The following is a 19,145-nucleotide window of genomic DNA, read 5'->3' on the forward strand; positions in this document are numbered from 1 at the left end:
GCCCCGGGGCGGCGGAGGAAGAGGAGGAGAAGGGCAAGATGAGGCGGGCGCTGGGCGGCCCAGCCCGGCCGGGCACGGAGAGGAGCCCGGGGACGGGGAGGCCGCGGCCCCGCGGTGAGGCGCGGGGGGGTCCCTCTCTCAGGCGGGCGGACGCGGTGGGGGAGAACGCGGCCCGACCTATCAGCGGCGCCGTCCCTGGGCAGCCAATCGCCGCGCCGCGTCTTGGCGAGCGTTGCCGTGGTTACGGCGCGACGCGTTGCGCCCGCCGACCCTCGTCGCCATGCAGGGCCCCGGCGGCGGCCGGCGGCCTCCCCCGTGAGTGGCCGGGGGTACGGGGTGTGTGTGGGGGGTCCCCGGCAGCGCTTTTCTCGCGGGCAGCCCACGCAAGGGCTGTCCCGGCTCGGGGCCTGCGCGGCGGGTCTCCCTCAGGCGGCTCCAGTCACGGCGGGCCGGGGTCGGGGCTAGGCCGGGAGGGGCGGGTGGGCTCCCGCCGGTGTCCCGCTGCGAGCGGGCAGCAATGCGCCACAGCGTGCCTGTGTAAGCGGCCCCGCACGCAGCCACAGGCTGCGTCTTTTTGCCCTTTTATTGCCACATTAGTTACCGCTTGATCAGCTTAGCCCCAGAAAACCAAACGTCAGTAAAACGTCTTTCAGGCTTTTATTTTACAGCAGGCATCCCCCCCCCACCCACCCTCCGCCCACCTCGCCCCTCCTGTCACCGCTTAAGAAGCTGAACGGAGATTTTTCTGAAGGCATTATTTCAGGATTATCATCCCGAATAGTTTAAATCTTTCAAACCATTCATGAAAGTTAAGGGACAAGTAATTTGGTGATCGTATTCGGTTGCTTGTATTTTGTCGATTGAAACGGAACTTCTACGGCTGATTTCAGGGTAAGGCAAGGATCAGGAGCAAGTTCTGGTAGCCAAAGACGAGCGAGCATCCTCAGTGGCATCTATGCAAATAAAGCAGCGAGCAGCAGAAGCCTGTCCACGACTTCCGATGGCAAAGCTGTGGACAGGGCGTCTCTCGTGGGTAACAAGTATGCCACACGGGTGAGAAGCCGTTTACACTATTACTAAAAAGTTTCAAATGTGACTTATTGAGGATGTTAAAAGTTGTCAGAAAGGAAGTGGGTGAGGGAGGAGGAAAGAAAAGGCATGTCTGAAGTTGAAGAGCTGTGGAGAAAGAAAATGATCCAGGAGCTTAATCCATTCTGAAATGATGATTAGTGTCCAAAAACAATCAGCAATAATAATAATAATAGTAATAATAATATCACAGTAACAGTTCTCCTCCTAATGTGGGAACTACTTGTTTTCAAATCTATGTGAGATATGTTGACTATAGCACCTGTATGTCTTTACATAAAAAACAGAAGATTCCCATAATATAATCTGAGAGTTGTTTAAAGACCTTACTGAATACAATAAAATATTTTGAGCAGTATAATAAAAAAAATGCATAATTGTTTCTCTCATTGCTTTTGCTGTACTGTTAATTTGACATGAATAGTTAAAGTCAATAAGCTACTCTCAATAGTCATTATGGAATAAATGAGCCAGAAAAGACAACGCGATTGACCAAGAAGGAGAAGTGGCTCTGATAGTGGGAGAAACAGTTTTTCTAGGTATTTTGCAACCATTTCTATAAAGAGAGTCCCAAAGCAGTCCCAGGCAAAGGCTGAACTCTAAAGGGAAAGCAGGAATGCAAACCCCCTCGCCCCTGACCTGGTGTATATTAGGCATCATTTGTAGAGAGGGGATACCTATCTGTTCTGTCAGGTTCCTGCCTGGATCAGGGTCTTCTTGTTCCAGATGGGATAAAATGTTGCAAGAGTCATCACTGTCACTTGTTTTGGGAACCCAGTGAAACTGTTATCATTATTTAAATATTTCTTCAGGTTTTTGATGATGAAGGAAAGGATGTGACACCCCGTCCACTCTTCCGTTCAGATCCAAATACTGTTGTACCCAGGCAGGGCAAGCTCTTAGCATCAAGTGCTTACTTTGGGGCCACAGGATCTGGATTTCTCTCTTCTTTTTCTATGCATCAGACATCAGGAGTGAATGGTAGTTTAGGTTCGTTATCGAGGTAAGCCAATATGCTGTCTCTTACATCCTGTCTCACAGAGTACCTACCCTGCTGCAGCCACACATCTGCTCTTCAGAGAGGTTGAGAGCTGGAATAATTGCGCAGGGCTAATAATTACACTCTGTTGTCAAAATACAGAAATATGCCTGTCATAGTTGTCATTTAAAATTTGAGGAATAGTAACAAATAGAATAAACGGAATTTGTCAGTACTCATGACTGACTATGTCAGAACTACTGCTGAAATGCTAATGCATACAGGTGAAAGCAGACTGCAGCACGCACTCCTGTTTCTAATTTTATTCAAATTCTTCTTTAAAAACATTTTTTTTTTATGTAACATACCAGAATGGACCATTTTTAGAGATGGTGATGCATACCTCACAGTTCAAAAATGCAGACATCCAAACTGCAGGTTTTGTAATGGTTAGGCCTGCATACAAAGTTGTGACAGAGCCTATACACATGTATGTGACAAAACACTCTCTTAAAGGTAGAGGAGGTTGTGCTCTGGTTGTCTAAGCAAGGCTGTACAGCTGAGAAGGGGCATCTGCAGCTCGTTAATATACTCCCTTTAGCTACTTCAGATGCTCTCTGCCTTCCCCAAGTGTGTTTTTTCAAAAACTGGAATATATCAGTACCTGCTTAGCTGTGAGTATGGAAAAATGCTCTGGAAACAAAAGGTCTGGTTTCACTGAAGAGTTATACATTTCTTTTAAAGTATTTTGTCAGTTTTTAATGATACTTATTCAGTACAGACAACCCTTTTTAAAAACTTGACTCTTTCAGTTCAACTGTCAAAATATTGTTACCATAATAAGAATCCTCTCTTTTAAACTAACTTAAGCAAGTTAACTTCTGTATGCATATGCGCATCCATTTCCAAAAATGTTCTTCTACAAAAACTTTTGAGTTAAAACTGCTAAATTATGTTTCACTACTTGCTAGCTTTCATTTACAAACCTTCAGTACAGAGGGAATAAATGAAGTCAATGGACTTGAGCCATTTTATCTTCAGGCTGACAAACTCAATTAAGTCACGCAAAAGAAAGTAAATAACTATTTGTGTTTAAAATGAAAAATAATGAACCACATCACTTTATCCAACGGTGTGTACACATTCAAATTGTATGGAGTGGAGATGCTATTTATTTAATCAAAAGGACTAAAAGACTGGTAAAGTCAGCACTGAAAAAAAATACAAGTTAAAGCATTATTTGTGGTTTTCTTTCTCAAAGTTAATGCCATTGTGATGGCTGACAAAAAGATTGTTTTGTGAGAACTGTCTTTTTGTCATGCTTCCTAGGGTGGCTATCATAAGGGATAATCCTAGAGGTAGGGATATTAACCAGGACCAAATAGACACAAAAAAATTGACGTAAAAATACAAGGTATCTCCTGAAAAATAATTGCACCCTTTTTTAGAGGCAAGAGCTCTTCATTTAGAAAACAAAATTAAATGATTTAACTTTAGTTTTCAACACAAATCTTAAAAATGGTCTTTTTCAAATGCCTTCTGTATGTGTATAATTGCTCACACTCAGCTTTTGAGGAGAAAAATCTTTTGACAAACCTCCCAACTGTACCTAAGTTTTGAGTTTAACTGCTAGTTATCACAGCTATCACCACTATGAACACTATTTCTGTTAACAAGTTAATCCTTCAGATGAGTTTCTTGTGCATTTCAAAGACATTTCAGTACATGCAAGGCACCAAAGGATCTTAACTCTAGTTGAGAACAGTGCTACCTGTGGGTATGCGTTATCACACAGTAGGTAGCCAACACTTCACGTTATAATATGCTAAGAATGAATCTGAGAGCTCAACAGCTTCTTTTCCATCAGCTATTTAATGCCTGAGGATATACTGTCAGAGGAATTCTTCCTTTTTAAGTCTTTTTCAAACCATTTCATTATTTTCTTTCCTAAGCCTTCTGTGACTTCTTTTACAATGCAAGCATCATTGTAAGCAAGCTCTTACAGTCTTCTGTGGGTTATCCTGATAACAACACTGCTATTTTTGTAGTGCTTTGCTAACTGACATCTGGACTCTCACATACTATTTCTGCTTATTTCTTTGTTACTGAAGGACATATGGAAGCAGCAGTACTTCTCTATCAAACGCATCAACAACTGAGTCCATACTTGATGAAATAGTAGAACCTGGCTCTCGACAAGACACAGCTGTTAGCTTATCTGGTAAAGAACATACACTGTATAATTATAGATTTAAACTGTTCCTTGGAGCACTGTGGTTTGTGAGACACTGCAGTACGTGGATGTGAGATGCCCAGCACTTTGAAGGAACTCAGCGCCTCACAAATTTTGGCTCCCGATCATTACAATAGTCTCAGAATTAATTCATCCTCTTTTAAATTTAGAGCAGAAAAGGTCTTGCTTGTTAACCTCATATAATTTTTCAGATGTACAGGTGAGGCAAGAGGAGATAAAAGAATGGACAAAAGAAGACTTAGATAGGAGAGTGAACATTTACCTCACAGAGACGGAAACTATCTGGATATTGGATATGCCATCTGTTGTGGTGTCTGTAGAATCAGAAGATGCTGGAAGAGTTCTGTATGTATATTGGTAATTGTGTACATGCATGTAGTGTGCTCAGCATGCACAACTTCTGCTGACCACAAAATCCTGAACAGGCTGCTCACACATAGTAGTTTTAGTGTTCTGACTACTAAAATTTGTCTTTTCACCTTTGTTTAAAGCCATATTAGGCTTGAGTCTCTCTTCTGTCAAGATAGCCCAAATTTCTTACAACTCCATCCTGTTGATCAAATTAATACCCTCTTTCACTAATAAATTAAGGCAGATTAGCAAAAATGGGGGATGGTGACAAGAGAACACACAAGGGATGGGGGAAAGAAAAGATGGAGAAGTGTGGTATACATGAATTACACCATTTAATTTTGATGAAAACAGTAAGAAATTGCAAACCTCTGCATTGATTCTTGTGTGTAGCTTTACAGCTAATTGTTTCTTAATAACAAAGATACAAACAAACTAGGCAGGCCTTGGCTTCCGCTGAAGCTCTGCACAGTGCTTCTAGCTAGAAGAAACCTCACACCACCACAAGTGACATTGCCTGTTAAAATACTGTGTCTCCCCTTAGTTGCGTCTACTGTGTTTCCACTTCAGAGTCTCCTCCCTGGACTATCATGAACTTTGGTAGGGAGTTAACCCAGAACTCATAGTTTTTTGGCTTACTCCCAGGGGCTGACTGGGACAGAGTGCAGCAAAGTTCTCTCCACGATGGATGACAGACTTGTCACACAGCTTTTGTAGACATAAGCCCCAAAGCCTGAGATGCAGTGTACTGCAACTGGCAAGTCAAACGACTTACCTAAGGAGTTTTTCCACTAGTATACACACAAAGTTCATGGTTAGACTCCAACCCCCATTGTCTGTGAATCACACTGGTGTGATTTTTGGGAAGAAGGAAGAGGAAGTGTATCCTATGAATCAGACTTAGCTGGAGTACACAGCCTGTATTGCCAACTGTATAGGAACAGACCTGAGCACAGCACCTTGTTGGTGGACTAAGGCGGGGTATAATCTATGTCTGCTGTTAGAATATTGAAACCAAAATAATAGAAAAAGTTTCACAGTACCCACTGACTATTCCTACAGAACCTAAAGGCTGGACAAAATAGAAATGTACTAGTTCTGTTTTTGTCTCTTGAATACACTGCCTTTCACTCCCAAGTGATGAGAGCTATATATTTCTGAACTCCTCTGAATTCCACCAAAGTACAAAGGTAGTTGGAGTAGGGATTTTTGCTGATGCCTACCTCTACAGGCCATTTCTGGTTTAGAACAGCATCACAAAGCCAGAAATACCTGCTGAAAGATGATACATAGAGTGAAATAAAAACTAGCAATCAAAAAAAAACCCCAAGCAGTAAATTTATGACACTGAGTATCCTCTCCTGTTCAACTTGTGGTTAAATACACCGAGAAGTTGAATGCAAATGTTTTTCAGAAAGTCAATATACACTTTTTCTTTTTTCCCCCCCTTGAGGGAGCGGAATAGGATTTATGTTGACATTTGCAAAAATAGACCTGGTAACGATCGCTATGTAGAAAAAATGATGCAAACCATTAACGGCGCTGCAAAGAACAAGGAAGTGCAATGTGACAAAATCATCATGGAAGATAAAGGTAAACTTTCTGAGTGGCATATAGGAAAGGGTATTTAATAAGAATGGGCTCTCATTTACTACATTGTACCCTTGGGAGTTGGGTTCATTATTACATTTAGTTTACTTATTAAATTTTTATTTGGGAAAACTCCAGCATACAGCTAGGTCATGGGACCTCAGAAAACTCCCCGCACACAGGTAGGATACTGAGGAAAGAGTTCTTTCTTTCTTCCATCTCTAAGCAGGAGAAGATGTCTCCTCAACTTTCACTTCCAGAGCTTTAAGTTCAGACAGGCTAGCATGATTTGTGGGGGCCTTTTCTGCCCCTCCTAAAACTTGAACATTGGTACTGGTACACTGTATCCATTGCAATAAAATAGTCATTAACGCTAGCGGAGAGCTGCTGTGTCCTGCCTGCCTCAGCACTTTTCAAGCAGAGTGTGCTTCTTAGGAGGCAGGACTTCACCTAATACTCAGCTAGGCTCTTGAAATGTGAAAGGACACAGTTCCCTATTTTCCCCTTAACATCTCAGTGACACTAGTTTCTATTTCTATTTGCCATAATACACAGAAGAGAACCTCTCTTACGAGATTTAAAATCTTGGGGAAAGCAGAAAAATCTTGGCAGTCTTACAAGATAGATGCAATTTTACAAAATGTTCAACCTCAATGCTCTAAAAAATTATAGAGGAATAACTAGGTTTTAGATGTGTGTGCTGAGCTTTGCCTCACTATGGACATTTTTTTTGTGTAGGAGGCCAAAGAAAACTATGGGGAATGCTCTTCCAAACATTTTTCCTTTGTGTTTGTTAGTGTATGTAAAATTAATGGAAAAAAAAAAAGTAAAATAGACATTAATCTGATTTGAAAATATACCTTGAGCATCAGCAGGGCTCATTCCAACCCAGGTTTGAAAGGCTGAGCACACAAAGGCAAGGTTACGGAGCATTGTTTCCCTGGGAGATGGCCCTGCTGAAGGGAAGCCACACACCCAGAAGACACTGATGCAGCTGCTGCAGTGACACAACAGCTGTTGCTACAGCCTTGTCTGACCCTCAGTTGGTTTCAAAGCCCCTCTGCTGAACAGTTGGGAATGTAGTACAAAAAGTAAATCTTTGCTCAGCTGTCCTTTTAATAATGTACCAAAACAAGAGACTTGTATAATACAGTGTAATTCATTTCTAGGCATGCTGGTCACTTCCTGGGACTTGTACGATTCATTTAATGTATCTGAAATAGAACCTACGTCAAAAGCAGAAGGTAGCAGAGCCACAACTGGGAAAAGCAACAAATCTCATACAACTAAAGAGCACAATCAGGCTATGTTGGTCTCTTCCAACAGAGGTAACATTTTTCCAGATTTACATTTCTGCCATGTTTTCATCCTTCTAAACCATGTATATCACTATGGTGTGTGGTGAAAACTACATGAAGAAAATGCTTGGTCTGCCTGTCTGCACTTGAAAGAGAGTTTGCTAAAGAATCTTGGACAGGTCTGCACCGAGACCTTTTCTGTACAATGCCATCATAAATGATCTTAAATAAAGATAAATAGTCAGTGACAAAGTTTGCTGGTACTAAGTTACTTAGGACACTAGAAGCAGAACACCAATTGTAAAAAGTTCCAGAAGTATCTCATCATACTGTGTATTTGATCAATAAAAGACAACAAAATTAAAGCAAGAAAAAATTAATAATATCATGATAGCTTCTTCTATGCTTTTTGCAGGTGGAAGAGGAGGAGACTTCTTATCCCCTTGACTTCTATGTGCAAAGTATTATCACGTTAAAACTGTTTTTTCCCATATTATCTGTTGTCAGGCAGCACAACTTCTTCTCTAATGATTTCGGAAAGTGCTGTTCTTGCCAGAATCCACAAAGAGGAGGAATGCCATTCAGAAGCTATATTAACATCAGAAAACTTTCAGCAGAATTTGTTTTTCATGGAGAGGATTCTAATGGAGAATATTTTTCAACCCAAACTTGCAGCTTATCGGCAGTTTCCTGTCCTTATAGGTTTGTTTCTTATTGGCTGCCCTGGTTTCAGCACAAGGCTTTGCATGCTATTGAAAGTCATGGAGTTATGTCCCTCACTGAATGTCTTTACAGATGACAAGTCATTTAAGAAATAGACAAAGGAAAGGAGAGAGTTTATGAGATGTCAACATGAACTTTGCAGTTTTACATTCACTTTAACAGACAACCCTACTATACTTGGTGGAAGAATTGAATAAATGAGTTCTGAGCTGGCTCATCTCCCCTTAACACCACAAACTGAGACTTACTCAAAATATCAGTCAAACTTGTTTACTGACAGTTAAGATACAGATCAATTCTGCTACTTCTCCAACCATTTTTTGTATTGGAAAGTCTTTTACAGTTTAGGTTTTTTTTAATTTTCTAAGGAGTCTGATGCTAAACAGAAGTTTTAGCCTGATAGATGGTCAGTGTCTAACATAAAGTATATTCATTGCAGATTGTAAAAGGCATTACCTGGACTCAAGTGCTAAGTAATATTTTGCCTTTTCCAGGAGTTTCAAGTTAACACAGGGATTTAAAAAAAAAAAAAAAAAAAGCTTCATACTGCTTTTATTGTATTGTACCTCTTTGTATCAAAGAGAGTTTCAGTTTGTCAGGCAAGAACCTGTTACATTCCATCAGTCTACAGGAACTAGCTACAGCTGGAGCATGGTACTGGCCAGGACAACTTTTGTTCTGACAATATGGCAGTTAGTATGTTCTTATTTTGTTAACAGTGATCTGAGATCAATTTATGATTTGCACATTACATAAAATAAGGGAGTAAACAAAAAAATACTTCACAAACACAGTCTAAAAATATGCTCTACACTTAATTTTCCCACGAAATAAGCAACTTACTACAGCATCATGTAACTTAGCTACAGTGTTACAGCATCAATGCATAAATGTGGCTCTTTAAAGTTTGGCATGTAACTTAAAAAAAATCCCTGTCTAAATAATTTTTTAAATATGAGAGATTAGAAACATTCCTGGCGGGGGGGTGGACATAAATTCATAACTTGTTCCTAGGTAGCTAAATCCACTCAAACACCTGGAGCATAACTGGCACACTACAGCCTGGTCCAGCCATCTTCCATGTCCCTATCAACATTTTAGCCACAGTTTTAGAAGTTACGATGTCTTAATTCCTCAAATCTTCACTTTTTTTTTTTTTCTGCAAAATATTTGCTGAAAGGGCAAATTTTTCTTCTGTTGTGAATGACTGGAGTTAGATGAATGAAATGTTACTACTCAGGCTCTACCATATTTGTGCATTTTAGATCCTGATGTTACATCAGACATGAGTGGTACAGTAGCAGCAGTGAAAGAAGCTAAACAGGAAGAGCATGACAAGGAAAAGAAGGATAAGGAAGAGCAGAAGGATGCATTTGTTGACCCATCAATTCTGTCAGATCTAAATAAAACCCCAGAAGAAATTGTGCCTCCCAGACTGGAACGGCTGTGGTCATATATATGTGATTTAACTAATGGTCACAGTGTGAGCAGTATGGCTTGGAGCAAAGTAAACCCAGTGAGTTAACAAATTGTTTTTTCTTAGCTGTTTACAAAATGGTATAAATAATTGTTGGTGTAAATAAACTCCTGATTTTGATGTCCTTTGTTGTGAGAGATCTCAGAGAAATTGATTCATCCCTACAGTCAGGTAGGTTGTCTTTGCATCCCACTCTCTGTATTTTGCCCTTCCATATAACAATATTGCTATATTATTCTACAGGTTGTACAGCTGTGCTAGGCTTTTCCTACAATTGTATCACAACAGCTTTAATGGGTCGAGAATTTAATTTAATTTGTCCAGTTTACCATGGGTGGTCACCTGAAAAGCAATGTTAAGATAATAGACTTGGTCTGTTATAGAATTGGATGTTGCAATTTAAACCCCTACTACTAAACTTTATCACCATTGATGGAGTTTATTCGTGATAGTTTAGATACCACATCTTTGTTTCTAACAGTAATCTCCCAAGAAAGCGGCATTCATCAAACTTTAAGTATAAGCTGCATAACAGGCACAGATTTCTGAGCAGCTGGCCCAAGTTTATTTAATTCAGTTTCAGTGGAGGTGAGAATGACTTGGACATCTCCACTTTCAGAGTAATGTAAGGCTCAGTTTTTCCAACAGAGCTCTCTCAATGGCTACAACAAAAGTAATGAATGGAGGGAAGGTAAAAAAGCAGGTAGGATGAGAAACATAAAACCAGCAAGATTGCCCCAAAGGAAAGAAAGAGAGAAAATAAAGACCATTTCATACTATGAGTACATCAGATCCCTAGGTATTATAAAAAGTTGGACATATTTATAGACTTCAGTCTTAGAATTCTAGGGTTTGCTCCTGTTTCTTACTCCTACTTATGGAAAGGAATGAACGGAATTCATTGGACCCCACTGTGGAGTGCTAAAAACTAAAAGTTTGAAGTGGTCACTGAAGGTCCTTTTGCAGCTTAACATTGAGAAATAAAAGTAGTAGTATTATTACATATTCCATTAAATACTGCACATTAAAATGTGGTTACAGAATAATGTATCTTCATCTCTGGAAAGGGACATATTTTTATGGTGGCCAGGGGGATTGCAAACACAACTGACAGTCACCGTGAATGCACTTCTAGTTGAACCAGTTTCCAGTATCCTAGAAATTCTGAAATTCTTTTCTTCTTGTGTGTTATTCTACTTGCATATGACATGAGCATTATTTTTCCAGACTTCGCACTGAGAGTCACTGTTAGCAGAGAGTTGCCTTTTAAAAATATAGAAGTGAACTTTGAGCTAAACTGAGATACATCTGTTTGTTAATCTGTGCTTTTAGGATCTTTTAGCTATTGGTTATGGAGCGTTTGATTGTAAAGAACAGAAGAAAGGCTTGGCTTGCTGTTGGTCATTGAAGAACCCCATGGTAATGAGCAACCAGTTTTTCTTTCTTTTTCTTCAATTCATTTTTCTGCTATACTATTTCTGCTTTATTTATTTCCCTCTTCCTGTTTCAAAAAGCAAGACCTAGGCAGTAAGGCTGAATTTGCTAGCCCAAACCACACAGTTCTGGAAAATTGATTCCAACTGCAGTACCTAGTAATGTGCTTAAATCTTGACCTAAAGAAAGTGCCTGAAGGAAGCAGTTCGGTTTCTGTGCCTGTCGGTCCTCTCAATTGACACTTCCAACAGAGGTCCTGACTGTACTGGTGGTTTGGTAACATGGACATCTGTTCACAGGAGCTAAACTCATTGCACACAGGCCACCAAACAACCAACAGATGGTTACGAGTCTCAGGTAGTATCAGTCTATGCTAGGCCACGTAGCAATGCAGACCTCTGTATCCCATTTCCAACCCCTAGGGCCACCTACCCAAGACTGTAAATCTGTTTTGTTATTACTGTGGGTAGAGCCAGGTGTGTAGAAATTATTTTTTAGACTGGAAAAGTCTTGAGCACAGTAAATGTGAAAATAAATCCATTTACCTTTTGTTTTTCAAAATCTATAGAGCATTTGTTCAATACTTCCAAACTCTCATTACAGAGAACATCTGTATTTTAAATTTAAGGATTATCCTTTCCAACCCATTTTCTGTTGTACCATGAAATTCTGTTAGGCTGAAGCAAAAAACTTAAAAATTTATAATATAATTATCTAATCTAACTTCTCATAATACTGTCAAAAAGACAGTAGATTTCATAGATATAACATTTACAACTTTACATATCCACCTGAAAAGCAATCCTTTTTAAACGAGCCATTTTTAAAAAAAATCTTGGAAATCTCAGTTACAAAGTGACACAGTAAAAACCATCTGTTTGCCATTAGATTACACAAATTTAGTTTGATTTGTTCTACAAACTTCACTTGGCCAAAATTGTGTATTAGATTCATTTAAGTCATGCAGAGTCACATCTTTGATGCATGTTTATCACGTCAACAGCAATCAAATACTCTTGTGATTCCCTGATGTCACCATAGTCCTCAAGTCCCTAACATTAAGAAATAAGATCTGGCATGCACACTGAAATACAGTTCTTTGCAAACTAACACCCTACTGTTTCCCATTACAAGAGCTCGGTGCAGTGACTTCTTTAAGGATTTAATCTTCTAACAGAGCTGAATCAGTTCTGTGATTAGATGGAGAAATTACATGAAAATAGCAGTTTACAGATTACCTGAAGCATGTCAGATAATGTTTTATCTTCAGCTAAGTTTCTGTAATTGGAAAGGAACTTACTTTCATATTACAAGATAGAAAACAACTAGAGAAAATTTCCAAAATGCCAAGTTTGTTTTAAAAAGAAAAAAAACAACAAATCAAACAAACATAAACCTCCACGCTGTACTCAGCTGAACCCTAGGGAACTTGATTTTTAGGTATTTGGCTTGGAGTAGGCCCATCTAACTTATTTTACAGTGTCATATTTCTGCACAGCCTTTATTTTTTCCTAATTTTATCAGTTGCAGCACGAAGTAAACTGAACCATTTAGAATATAGTACCTAATTTCTGTCTAGAAGTAGTCCCTATGGTCATCAGCACTTGAATTTTCCAGCAGAGCTTGGCAATTCAGTATCCAGTGTTGAGAAGACCAAGGCAAATTAAGCAACTAACTTAAAATGTTCTTGTATTTTTCTACTGGTCAGTGGCCAGAGCGTATTTTCCGATGTGAGCATGGTGTTACTGCTTTGGATTTTTCTATGGCAAGCCCAAATCTTTTAGCGGTTGGAATGTATGATGGTTCTGTCACAATCTATAACGTACGGAGTTGTAACGACGCTGCACTTTTGGACAGCAGGTAAGGCTATGATTTCCCATTTCCTCCCACCTTGGTCACATCTTAGCAGATAACAAAGAAAATAATGTCCACAACTGAGAAGCTGAGGAATAGTAACAGTCTAAGATAAGTAAGGTTTGTCAGTGCTTAGGGATGTTGCACAATTTTTTCATTTCCGACTTGCATCAGTATTTTCCAGTTTTGACTGGAAATGCCTACATAAACAGCTCTCAAATACTAGAAGCTGCTGGAGCAAAACTGCAGATGTAGAAATTTATGATAGTGCATAAATGCCTGGAAGGGCCGGAGTGGGCCAAACGGACTTTTCCCATTCCACTTATTTACACCAATACACCAATTTACACCAATTATTTACAGCCAAATCCTCAGACACTGCCATTCTCTTTCTGCACTGCCATCATCCTCTATTGTTATTTCTGATGATAAATGCTTACATTACTTTAAGACCTCTGGTCCTTATTTGGGGTATGAAACTCTGCGCTGTTGCTGTGCATACAAAGCGAGTTCTGCATGTTGGAAAGGTGAAACAAATGAGTACTTTGCTCTGACTTTTTAAGAAAATGCAGCAAGTTATCACCAAGTATCATTTTATACTCCACGTAGTAACTAACGAGGACAATCGTGCCCCGGATAATAAATCCTTATGGGAGACCAGTGGTAGCTTTTGGTGTTTTCTCACTGATTCCACTTGCCAAAGATGGAGAGAACATCAGAATAGGTGAGGGATAAGCAGAAATTAAGAAGAAAATGAGCGGTGGGGCGGGTGATCAGGGAGACATTTGCCCTAAGGGTGGCTCCATAAACAGTGCTCTGAAACTAAGTATCAAATATTTTCCCCAGGGAAAACAGCCAATATTAAATTATTTTTTTAAAAGAAAAGTTAAACAACATTTCTGTCATAAGACTTGATGTTCATTACAAAGGGGAAGGTTAATTTTTCAAATATATTGTCTTGTCTTTGTTCATGTATGATTTATTATGTGCATCTTTTATCCCAGTGAATCCTCAAATAAACATACAGGTCCTGTATGGCAAATGAGGTGGGTGGAACAGGACAGAGGTGCAACAGGAGATGGCAAAAAAGAGAGATTAATCTGTATCTCAGCAGATGGCCGAATAACAGAATGGTTTATACAGAAAAGACTAGATTGCATTGGTAAGCATTTTTCCCTGCAGCTTTTCTGCAGAGGTATAATACCTGAGATTGCAATAGCTTAATTTTATTTCAGGTGACATTCTTTATACTAGGTATTATACACAAAACATTTAAGAGCTGTTGAGCATTCCAAAGAAGCATGAGTTATTCATAGCACTGTCACATACTTGTTTGACAAAAACTCTTGCTATTTGCACAGATCTGATGAAAATAAAGCGAACAGAAAGTGAGAAGAGAAAATTACCAGGTGAGAAAGAAAGGAAAAGGGAAGCTCTGATATCTCAACAGGCAGCTGGAATGTGCTTTGACTTCCATCCAAAGGTAGGCTCAGAAAGTCCATCCTGGCTAAAGTATTATCCAGCAATACGATGCAGCAGGGGTGAGATCCTCAGCTGGAGCTACTTTAATAAGCACTAGCCTAGGACTTGGCACTGGTATTTAAAGCATATTTAGTTCTGAAAGAAAATTGCTTCTTAGCTAATAACACTTTTACTGAAAATGGATGATACGGTAAACCAATCAAGTAATCCCTGTATGTGAACAACTCTGTCATTTCAGCCACATTACTCACATTTGCTTTGGGCCAGATCCTACAGTAGATTTCCTCTGTGTGTTGGTCAAATCAGTGACAATTTGACTGTTCAGCATCTACCAAGTCTAGGACTTAGATGGCTGTGCTTCTCCTCTTTATCCAGCTGAATATTTTGTCCAGAGAGCATTTAAAGAATTCATACATTTGCCCATGTGGATCACAGAAAGTCCAAGATTTTCAGGAGTCAAAAATCACAGCATATGTTCTGCATAAATGGAGAACACACATACATTCTGGCACCACTATATCTACCGCACATACGCCGCTGCAGCAGACATGCAAGCAGGCCACCACACCACATCCTGGCAACTCCACCTTAGATCTTCGGAGGACTGTCACTGCCAAACTGATACGGTCCTTTATAGATTTTTGGATGAATGATAAATAGGTTAATCCAGCATAGGCTACTTTTACCTTTCTTTTAGGATACTAATTTTTATCTTGCTGGAACAGAAGAAGGTCATATCCACAAGTGTTCTTGTTCATGCAATGAGCAGTTTCTAGAGACATACAGAGGCCATAAGGTGAGTGATACATAAAAAAAGTAATGACAGCAGAAACTGCTCAATTAAGTTCACAAATGTAATAGTTTCTTAGCTTATATTTACTAAACAAAACATCTGTAACAAAAGAAGCCTAAACTTCTTTTCTCATATTAGGAATGAATTCCCATAGCATAAAGCATCATAGCCTTACAGGATTACTTTCTATGCTATAAGGATATTTTTTTTTTAAAGTAATTTATTAAAACTTGTAGTATAAACTGTTTTAAAGCTTTAGTTCTGGCTTTATTTTAAGAAAACAAGCCGTAATCTGATTGTCCTGCTAACCACAGTTAAATAGTCTTCCCTCTGAGAGAAAGATGGCAGAACTTTAACAACACTTCTTTTTTTGAAAGTCTCTGCTTCATGCAAGAAGCTGCCTTTTCAGCATCAGCTTCTCCTAACAACTGGTGAAGGGACGGGATCAGCTGAATGCTTTTTATTCCTAAGATCTCTCCTGTCTTATCACATCTGCTGCATCCTAATTTCCTATGGGTACACATAACACAATGCTGGTTTTGCTATTAAGGTCAGAGGACAGTCAGGGATTTCCATGAAAGGTCACTATTAAAAACCATCCTGTGAGGCTGTAGCTCTAGAATAGCACAAAGTTCTTTTTTGTTTCTTCCCAAACACCAAGGGTCCTGTGTACAAAGTCGCTTGGAATCCATTCAGCAGTGACATGTTCCTAAGCTGTTCTGCAGACTGGAGCATTATTTTGTGGCACCAGGATTCACAGACGCCCATTCTAACTTTCAGTTCCGCCACTGCTTTTGTTCATGATGTTATGTGGTCTCCAAAATCAGCCTACATATTTGCAGCAGTGAATGAAAGCAGAGTAGAAATTTGGGATCTTAGTGCCAGCATGTAAGTAATTACTTTTCTCAAAGAAGATTCTGAAACTTAATGGCACAAAGGCTACACATTAATCCCTAATCAATATTGTTACCAGATCATGACAGCTCCATGCTGTTTGCTTGCTTAGTTATTGAAAGTAATGCAATTTGAAATACTCATTTTGTAAAAGCAGATGGTAATTACCAGAGAACTGTGATTATAAGAGGAGGAGCTGGATGCCTCATGGAACTGCTAAAGGGTAAATCTGCTTTTCTTCCTCCAGAAATCACAAATTCTACCACTTTCTACCACTTTACCTTTTAACCATAGTTAAAAGGAAAAATAACAAAACTGAGCTACCTTGGACATTTTATAAAGATAAGATGGTCAGAAGTTCAGATACCTCTCATGTTTTCCCACTGCTGTAAAGTAGGTGTACAACTCATGTGCAGCTTAGTTAATCTGTGGCCTTGTACTGCTGGTCTGTACTACTTAGTATTAATGACAGCATGAAGCCTGCAGTGGAGTAGGAGGCCCACCAAATCTTGCAGTAGCAAAAAGCAAATTATTCATATAATAAAAATATTAACCCCCACCCCCCATATTAGGCAACAGGACAGATTTTAGGCAACCAGGACATCTTTGTTAATAGCAACAGGGATTTTTGTTCTGGTGGAGACGAAACAAAACACTGCCTCACTTCTTAGTTTTTGAGTTAATCTAGAACATGAAAAGTAAAACATGCAGCATTTATCTGGTCTGCATTACTGCTAGACTTTACATGATAGTCCACTCAGGCAAATGCAATGTTACCTATTAATTCTTGCCTCTGCTGGGTTGCAGCTTGAACCCCGTGACCTCATGCTTTGCCAACCCAAGAGTGAAATTCACGTCTGTACTCTTTGCTAAGAACACCGACTGCCTTCTCGTAGGAGACAGCAAAGGAGAAGTCAGTGTGTTTGAGCTGCAGAACCTGGCTGCTCCCAACAATAATAAGGTACGGTTCACTAGGACAAGGTAGTGGTCCTCAGAGGCCTGCTTGTCTGGTACTTCATTCCTCCGAAAGGGGCTTCTGTTAAAGATCTAGCTAACAGATATTGAAATAGGTGGAATCAGATACAATTTCGTAAGCAGATTAAAACCTGAGGCGGTTCCTGCTCTTCTGCGTGCCATCCCACTAGAAACTTCAGGAACAGGTAAATCAAAGTTGAACTTCAGGTTTCACTTGATCTCAAATCCGGAGGTTCGCCACAGCTGGATTTGGGAGGGACACTCGGGGCAAGGGCAGGAAGGTGGAGCTGCCTCTAAATGCAGTCTGCAGGTGACTGTATTTGGCAGAATGCCCTTACCTGCTGACAACACAGGAACGACATGCCCTCTCCTGGCCACCCACAAGATAGTCTCACTTCGTTGGTGTCAGCAAACCCATTAGCCCCTGGGCTCTGTATTGCCTTCACTCTTTTAGAAGCCACTACTTATCCTTGTGAGGGCTTTTCTGTCCTAGATGATGTGAGAATTTGACTTGCCTTACAACTAGGTTCCTTTCCAATTGTACCATTGCATAGATTCCGTGGCAACGGCAGTGTAAAAGCTGACTGATGTCAATTATGAATCCCTCCTGTTCACTTTTGCATAAAGCAGTGCTATTTTATACCAAAGGCCCACGGGGCCCTCCTTGCCCGGTCCATGGTACAAAATTCTGACGCCACCCTGGGTACTCCAACACCAGGTGAATCCCTCCTGCAGGATCTATCTGCAGGTGGCCTGCAGCCCCAAACTGCACTTCTCCCTTTGTCCTTTAAGCTTTCAGCAAGGGGCTTTGGCTTACTGAAGTTGGGTTCCCCATTTGTAAAGTGGGACTGGTACTTTTTAAAATCCTTTTGAGTTAGTTATATGGTGCAAAACACTAAACTTAAGTTGGAGAGAACGAAAATGCTGATGTTAATCTATCCTTCATTCTTAGGGTATTAAGCATTAATAATTCACAATTGTCAGCATTGCATTTAGAAATTCTAGTAATTACCAGCCTTATTTGCCAAGTGCTGTAAACTGCAGAGCAAAAAGATGTTTCCCTTAAAAACTAAAAGTGAGGCCATCGTTGTTAAACTTTTAGAAAAAAAATTCTGTGAGATTTTCTTCTGTAAATCACCATGAAGCAGCCCAAGTCATCTGAGCAGAGGAGTTCCTCAGTTAATAAGAGTATAGGGATAATTTTCTGGGTATGTTACCAGAACAGGACTAAAAATATCAGTGCTTAATTTCACAGACTTTGGGCATGTGGCATACCTGGTCACTGAGTCACAGAGCCTCATTAGCCAGCAGGAGCCTTGCTTTCCAGCATCATCCATTTCTTTCACTCCCTTTTCTGCTAACAGCAAGGTCTTCCTAGGCTTAGGTATATACAAGGCTTAGCATGACAGGGTCTGTACTACAACTAACGCTAAAGGGAGATAGTTACTTTAGGGGCAATCACATCCAAGTACAGCTACCATACATGTATCATCTTGAAAATTAATTTCCTTTTTAAACAAGATGTATGCTTGCATGCTGCCAAGTGTGATGACTACAAATGCAATCCAAACAGGAGCTGCCAAAAAGTGCTATTTTCAAGGAGCACTGTTAGAGGTAAGCATAGTATTAACAGAATGCCAAAGAAGAATCAGCTGACATAATACAAACTACCTTAGCCTGCTTTCTGGATGCTCATTGCACAAGCAATTTTGTTCTCAGTTCGTAAATAGGAATTTTGGATCACTGCATGTCTTATACTGCAATTACACTGTCATACAGCTCTTTTTTTCCCTCTTATTTTACAGGTTGGTACCTTACATGACATAATTGGTCCTGCTGTAGCTATTTAACAGCAGCTAACTGATACACCTTCTCAGTTGGTAAACAGCAAGAAAGACTTATTGTAGTATTAACATTGACTGTTTATTCTTCTTCAATCATTAAAATTTCTC

At 39.9% G+C, this 19,145-nt stretch overlaps 1 protein-coding gene across 1 annotated transcript; it reads left to right on the forward strand.

Annotated features, from left to right (window-relative positions):
* The first annotated feature begins 28 nt into the window (after positions 1-28).
* DNAI4 (dynein axonemal intermediate chain 4) lies at positions 29-19,145 on the forward strand. The gene is given in 18 exon segments (XM_049807371.1): positions 29-125; positions 127-329; positions 891-1,053; positions 1,902-2,092; positions 4,180-4,289; positions 4,514-4,667; positions 6,127-6,266; positions 7,433-7,591; positions 8,069-8,263; positions 9,550-9,800; positions 11,094-11,180; positions 12,904-13,055; positions 14,054-14,211; positions 14,411-14,532; positions 15,229-15,327; positions 15,986-16,212; positions 17,026-17,179; positions 18,999-19,145. Coding segments are annotated over 18 exon segments (2,697 nt in total). The 5' UTR covers positions 29-38; the 3' UTR covers positions 19,044-19,145.

This window comes from Accipiter gentilis, chromosome 8, assembly GCF_929443795.1.
Source record: "Accipiter gentilis chromosome 8, bAccGen1.1, whole genome shotgun sequence".
Classification (NCBI taxonomy): Eukaryota; Metazoa; Chordata; class Aves; order Accipitriformes; family Accipitridae; genus Astur; species Astur gentilis.